Source organism: Morone saxatilis, unplaced genomic scaffold (assembly GCF_004916995.1).
Source record: "Morone saxatilis isolate NCDOM2014 unplaced genomic scaffold, NCSU_SB_2.0 Contig16, whole genome shotgun sequence".
Lineage (NCBI taxonomy): Eukaryota > Metazoa > Chordata > Actinopteri > Moronidae > Morone > Morone saxatilis.
In genome coordinates, this window is record NW_023339718.1 from 25268602 (window position 1) to 25276030 (window position 7429).

At 39.8% G+C, this 7429-nt stretch overlaps 1 protein-coding gene across 4 annotated transcripts in view; it reads left to right on the forward strand.

Moving 5' to 3' along the window:
* Window positions 1-7429, forward strand: part of htra4 (HtrA serine peptidase 4) — a 13581-nt gene that overhangs the window by 2763 nt on the left and 3389 nt on the right. The window contains exons 2-8 of one of the 4 annotated variants that reach the window (XM_035658616.1): window positions 3423-3435; window positions 3735-3826; window positions 3910-4114; window positions 6022-6216; window positions 6348-6380; window positions 6979-7093; window positions 7199-7256. In XM_035658616.1, coding sequence (XP_035514509.1) covers window positions 3423-3435; window positions 3735-3826; window positions 3910-4114; window positions 6022-6216; window positions 6348-6380; window positions 6979-7093; window positions 7199-7256 — 711 coding nt within the window. Of the gene's footprint in view, window positions 1-3422; window positions 3436-3726; window positions 3827-3909; window positions 4115-6021; window positions 6217-6347; window positions 6381-6978; window positions 7094-7198; window positions 7257-7429 lie in introns of all 4 variants that reach the window. The other 3 variants (XM_035658618.1, XM_035658617.1, XM_035658619.1) reach the window with 3 other exon arrangements.

Genomic DNA, 7429 nt, shown 5'->3' on the forward strand with positions numbered 1-7429 from the left:
AAAAAAAAAAAATACTTGGGATTCCTTGGTATTTTATACTATATATAATATATATCTATATATGTATATAAGAGTACAATAATTTAGATAATGGTTGTATAAAAATAGCAGGTTATTGAGCATGGGATTTATTCAAACACCAGTATTCCCCATACACTTCAATCTGGAAACACCCTTTTGGCAAAAGTTGCACCGCCTCTAGTATTCAGAGTGAACTGGTCAATGTCCACAACTGTTACTGTGCTGAAATTGGGCTTTATGTAGTCATTATTACCCTTTAGCAGTGTCACCCTAATTTGAACAAATATATGAAATAACATTAGATTTATAATATTGAAAATGGTTTATAATCAGACAACTTCCATGGACACGTTCAGCATTGGTATACAAGACTGCAGCTCTATGAGGCTGTATTTAATCACTGTGGTGCTTTTAACTAAATGCTAACATCAGCATGCTAATATCCTCACAATGACAATGTAAATGTGCTGATGTAGCAGATGTTAGCAGATATAATGTTTGCCATGTTCACCATCTTACATTTTAGTGTGCTAACATTTGCTGATTAGCAGTAAACACAAAGTACAGTTCAGGCTTATGGAAATGTCATGGGTTTTGCACATATTCGGTCATAAAGGAAAGTATTGGACGAATTAACATTTTGACCTCATGTTGGTGCCAGAGGAAAAGTCATGTCAGTAAGCATCCTCCTACGGGAGAAAAAAAATGTCCCAATCCATCTAGTAATACAGGGTAAATGAAAACTTAACCTGCTAGTGGCAATAGAGGAAAAGTCAGAGGATCACCAAAGTCAGTAGGATTCATTGCACCATGAATGTCTGTACCAATGGCCAGGGGAAGATCTAGAAGGGTGGCAAAAATGCCTGACCCTTTTAAAGATAACATGTTAAAAATGGAAATTCACACATTTTAATTTAATGATCTGTTGTGGCAACAGTGATTCAATGAAAAAAAGAAAATGTCTAAAGATTTGGAAATAAAACTATTTACTAGTTTCTAATGCCACTTACTACCAAAAGTACTTGCTTACTAATGTGCCACAATAATGTTATGTTTTTGACTTCAAATATCTTTATTTGGGGGCTTTTCCAATCAAATACTGATATATGTGACAGTTTGCAATTACATAAGTATGTATTTCTGCCACCTCTTAAAGCATTTCCATTTCCAGCCCTCCATCCCCCTTCCCTTTGCATTAGTTAGTAATGGAAATGTTTTTAGAATACTGCGTTTTGAGACGCCTGCTGTAAAGTCTCGATGCTCTTCCACCTCTGCCAATTGCTGACACACTGAAGGTGGAAGGGACGGGGGGGCAAAAGTTATTTTTACAGTCAGTATTACTCACAAAAACACATTGTGTGCATCTTTGAGGTCTAACAAACGTGTGGAATGCATTTCCTTCCTCATTAATATTTTCAAAGCCCTATTTAAAAAAATTTTTTAAATCTTGCATTGTTTTTATCCATTGTTGGTTGCTTCCCGCCACCGCTTTTCCACTGTTGGAGCAGTGTTAAACAGACTGCAGCATCACACCGCCCACATGGGGGGCCACTCATAAAAACATTTCACTGTAGCGCTACTAGAGGCCAAAAACTCCACAGGGTACCTTTAAGGACACCACATTTTTCAACAAAATATCACAACAACAAATGTGCTCTGCGAGAATACCATTGCAAACTTAAAGCATTTGATATAACACATCTGTGATGGAAACATTGAATCTAGTGTGGCATCGGCATTGAGTCCTATCAGCAGATTTCCACTTGTTTTACAATTTGGAGGCTCGATGGCGGATAAGATGACATGTCAAGTTTAAGTGGTTTCATGATGGATGGATGATCCACAATCGCACAAGCTGGCATTTCTGTGCAGTGTAATTGAGAGGACAGTGAAAGTTGCAGGATCTCCCTGCCAACGGGGAGCATACTGTTGATTTGTTAGTAGAGCTTCCTGACAGGCAAAATAGTTGGTGTTCTGCCACACTAGCTCTTGGCAATAGACACACTCAGTCATTTGCATTTTAAGGCTGTTTCTGCAGAGACAAGTTCATTTGTGCAACTCTGTAAACACAGCATCAAGCGAGAATGTGGTGGGATTGTGTTGACTTTGAGACCAGGGGAGGGGAATGTTGGAGATATTATCGGGGAAAAGATTTCACTGCCCTCAGGTGAAGCGAGCATAGGTATAAACAGCAGGTTACATTTTCAATGAAACACAACTTGTTAAAAGCCTTACCCTTTAGACCACAAGCATATAAGACGTCTCACGCAACTGATACCTCCCATCTTAATCAGTGCAGCTGTTTACCCCATGTGTCTGCAGGCTCACAACCTGAAGCATTTATTTACACTTCAAGTCAATTTTGTCATGTAACACGAGGTTGATGCACAATAAAAAGGCACTGAATAAATATTTGTATCTACATTTTACTTTTCACTACTAATTTACTACAATTTACTATATATTTTAGGGTTTTATCATTATTTTATTTTAATTATCAAACTTTTATCCTAATATCTTTATTTTCTTGTTATTATCTAAGCTTGTTCTTTGATCTTATTGCTTCTTGTGGCTTGTTTTCTCCTTTATTGCCGTTATCCTTATCCTGATGGTAAAATAGATTAGGAATACTCACACATATCAAAGGAACACTGCACACAGACACCGTTGAAATGTGCAGACAAGGACAAGATGGACTCAGCATGACAGTCGCTTTAGTGCCGCCGTCAGGTGACGAGATGCTTATGATCTAGACACAGAGTAAAACCGTCCACTTCCGGTTGGCACTCAAGCCTTCAATTCTTGATATCAGATCAAATAGCAGCTGTGGAAGTTAAGTGGTGGCAAGATGGATAGATTAGCATTTACTGTAATCTGACCTTTGCTCTTAAAAAAAGTGGCTTGTCTATGCTTGTATGATGAAGTGTAATCAAGCACTACAAAAATGCTCAGTAGAGCAGGTATGTGCTACGACTTGCCTGAGAAGCAAGGCACAGTGTGAGTCATGTGCTTTGAAAATGCAGTGTAGTATTTACTCATTAAGGAATTAATGGTAAATTAATCTCTATTAACCCCTCACTGTTTCCTGTAGTATGTTTGCCAGTTCACATCTCATTAACACGTTTTAAAGTGGTTGAAAGGTATGAAAAAGAATATCCACACTGAATTAATCAGTCTACGCTAGCTGCTCTGTGAGTGTGAAGACTGTAGTGTAGTCTTGCAGACAGGCAGGTTATATTTTGTCAATAGTTCATCAACAGGTGGTCGGTCCAATCATGCAAATATGCAAAATGTTTAAGGCAGGCAGACAAAACAAGGGGCAGAATAATATAAAGTAGATGATCTGGTGGGGAAGAGAGGGAAAGTGGCCGGTATGTGTGTGTTGAGTAGCTGATTGGGAGGCCGGGAACAGGTGTTGACAATGAACAATGTTCAATTTATTTATATTTTAGCACTGGAAAGTTGATGACCTTTTTATAAAACTGGGCTGTCTATGCAGTAGAAAGACGCAATGACCGGAGAAAACTAGGTAGTCCCTTTTGCTGAAAAGGTAGGTTTTGGCTTTGGCTCATCCATCGTCAGAGCCAAGAAAGATATTTGATTGTTTAGTCTCATTCAAACTCAACAATTAACTGTCTTCAAGCCTCCAACCCAAAGTGTCTTTCCTAACCTGTCTATCTATTATCCTCTCCTGTGTCCTCAAAGGAGTGCAGCATCCAGGAAGTATGCGCTACAAGTTCAACTTCATTGCCGACGTGGTGGATAAGATTGTCCCAGCTGTGGTGCATCTGGAGCTTTTCCAAAGGTAAAAATGAACCCAAACAAGAAATTTAAAAGAACTTTCAGAACTACAAAATAACACTTCCCTGTTGCCCTTTCTCTTGCCAGAGTGCCATTTTCCAACGAGGAGCTCTCTGTGTCGAGTGGCTCTGGGTTTGTTGTGTCAGAGGACGGCTGGATCATCACCAATGCTCACGTACTCACCAACAAGCAGCGGGTAAAAGTAGAGCTGAAAAGTGGTTCGCAGTACGACGCTACAGTCAAGGACGTGGACCAGAAAATGGACATTGCACTCATCAAAATCGAAGCAGATGTGAGTGCCCACTTTTTTCCCTCAGCTTCCCAAGGGCCTTAGACTAAATTCTGTCTTGTGTTTTCCTCTGGCCTGGCAGCCTGTCATCAGCGCCTAACATCAAAGTGTATTAAATCCTGCACAGAAAGATATTCCATGGAGAAAGTCAAAAAGGGCTTTGCCTACCAAAATTAGACTCTATTCCTTAACATGGCCAATTTGTCGTCTGACTTCCTCTGGGGTGGCATTTGGTAATGCCTTGTATATTCAAAGCCTCAGCTATTTTTTGTGTATTTGGGAGTGCCATTCTGAATAAAACATGTCACTGCTCAGACATGCTCTTACACAACCAGCTGCTTTGTATGGTAGAGGGGACTCTACTCCCAACAGTCAGACTCCACTCAGCATGAAGCACATGATTAACATTTTCACTACTGATCTGAATACAAGAATACCTCAAGATCAAGCGTAAACCTCCATCACTGGATCTTACTGCTCTATAGGTGAAGGAATTTGTCTTAAAACAAACAGGGAGTGGTGACAGCTTTACACTGCTATATCTCTCTGTGTTACATTCCTCATAGAAGGATCTCTAACACTTGCCTAAAAGGCAAATTTCTCATAAGGCTCCCTGCCCTGGGAAATGTGGCCATAAATTTGGCCAAGCGTTACAATCCACCCCAGAGATAAATGGCCTCAGCCTGGAGTAAGAGGAAGCAGGCAGAGACAAGCAAAGGCTTGGTTTAGTTTGGTTTATACTAATCGTATGTTAAAATAGCAATCAAGAATGCACCTTTGTGATCTTTAATTAGCTATTGGCAGATAATGAGAGATTGCTTTGATTCAAAAAGTTTAGTAGTTTTACATTAGATGCACTTAGGAACATATTAGGTACATTAGACCAAAAGGTACAATCTTTTTCTGATGAAAATCAATCAATTCAATCATTTTTCAGAGGCAGAGCTGCAGGCAGAAATCATTTAATTGATGGAAGTGAAGCTTATTAAAGGTGTTCTCCAATTTAGCATTGTTCTGTCAGACTCCCAACAGGCAGTTAAAGTATCAAAATCGATGCAACAGAACCACAGATATTGTAATTTTTAATGCAGGCATTCTTATTTCTTCTCAAAACCTGGTGCCCACATGACCCACAATCCAACTCAACCACAGACCATTGAATGCATAGACGGACAGCATAAGAGCTGTGGTGGCTGGTTGCAGTATAGTCATAAACCCTGCCCCTCTTCAAGTCAAGTCAGACACATTTTTCCCAAAGTTGGTGTCATTTTAGGTATTTCTTATGCTGGTGTATATTTAAGTGTGCATTTTTCAGATACATTTGCTTTTAATTAAATATTTGGAAGGGTGTTTCACATCATGATTGACAGCTGAGTCCTGCTAGCGATCGGTGTTGGGCAAGTAACTTAAAATTAGCAATTAGTCCTGCCTTTAAGCTGTAGCTTTCTTCACCCAATAATTTTTTGTCACCACAAACGTATCTCAAGGGTGTTAAGTCGAAGAGAACTGCATTTGCTCTAGGCTCTGGAAGACATTTTCACCTCTCATCCAGAAGTCTTCCTGCAGTTCCAAAGAACCCAGTGATCTTGAAGAATCTAAAGCCAGCAAGTTCGAATTTTGTAGGAACTGTAAATAGATCAGAATTGAAAAAAGACAGTTGTTTGTGTCATACAAGCCTTTCTTAGTAGTAGGTCAGCTGTGTTCATCCTCATTGATCTTGTATTCAGTTCATACTAAACCATAGTTAGTGTATCTAGCAGGGCTAGTTAGCCTGCTGACTTTAAATAATCTTACACTGCCCAGGTCAGCTAATGGTGGAATAATGACCCTGTTCGTGTTCCTGTTCAATTCATAAAATTGATTGCTATCCTTCTCTGTGGGTCGTCATGTCTCTTTGTGCCTTGCTGCAGAGTCCCCTGGCTGTGCTTCGTCTCGGCCAGTCCTCAGACCTGCGCCCTGGTGAGTTTGTGGTGGCGGTGGGAAGCCCCTTCTCCCTACAGAACACCGTCACCACCGGCATTATCAGCACTGCCCAGCGCAATGGCCTGGAGTTGGGCTTTAAGGACTCAGATATGGACTACATCCAAACCGACGCCATCATTAATGTCAGCGGGAGCACGATTAGCTTTACAAACACAATCATTTCCTTTCTTGCTTCTTGCTTCATTTCTTGACAAATTCTTTTTTACTTTAACAATGAGTAAGAATATGTTTTTGTTGCTCTGTTGATTTACAGTACGGCAACTCTGGTGGACCGCTTGTCAACTTGGTAAGAGGATTTATAGTGCTGTATTGTATGAAAAGGGATAATACCACGCAATTTGCATATTTGTTCTGCTTTCTGCTATGTAGGCGATCTTTCTTGTTTTATTTATGACAGTGAGGACTAAGGTTATGATTTTGTTTTATTTAATACCCAAAGTCTCCAGTCTGCTCCCTCAGGTTCAAGATTAAGCCTCCCTCACAGTATTTAAGGACAAGCCCTGATTATAGAGGCCTTTGCATTGTTACTGTGGAATAAAATCATACAGACGGTACATTCATTTATCAAGGTTGCTGCCGCCAGCTTCCTTTCCCTAAAATTGCTGTTCTTTCTTAAGAAGAACAGTTTCCATACCGACAATGCACTTTATAAATCGTCCTTCACTGTGAAAACACAGATAAGTGACTACAGTAACTAAGACTGATGGTTTTTGTTGTATTTAAAAGAACACTTAATAGACTATGAGCTATGTTTTGTGCATTGGAAGAAAAAGAGGCATAATAATTTTGCTGCTGTTTTGTTTCTTCAAGTAGCAAAGCTATGTAATCAATGAAGCACTTAAGACCGCAATCTCATGGCTCTCCTTCCATTCTGTGTTTAAAAGGATGGAGACGTAATAGGCATAAATACTCTGAAAGTGACAGCAGGGATCTCCTTTGCCATCCCTGCAGACAGAATACGCCAGTTCCTCGCTGAATCCTACAGCAGACAAGTCAATGGTGAGCAGGATCTAATGTTGGTATTAAGGTATAGTCACAGTGTTTGTGAGTTACTATCACAATCTTTAATTCAAATAATTAATTTGTTCATTCATTTGTCTTTAGGAAATACAGCACAAAAAAAGAAATTCATAGGTGTCCGAATGCTGCTGCTCACACCGTCGTAAGTAAACTTATGATTTCCAAAACACCATCTTCCATCATTTTTGGAAGACATCCATTTTCAAAAATACTCAAATCTCTAGGTAATGGCTAACGGCTCGGTGAGGTTGTACCGTGGATGTACTCAGTGTAAGAAGGAGAGGTTCCGCAGGTCTTTCATCCCTGCCGCTGTCA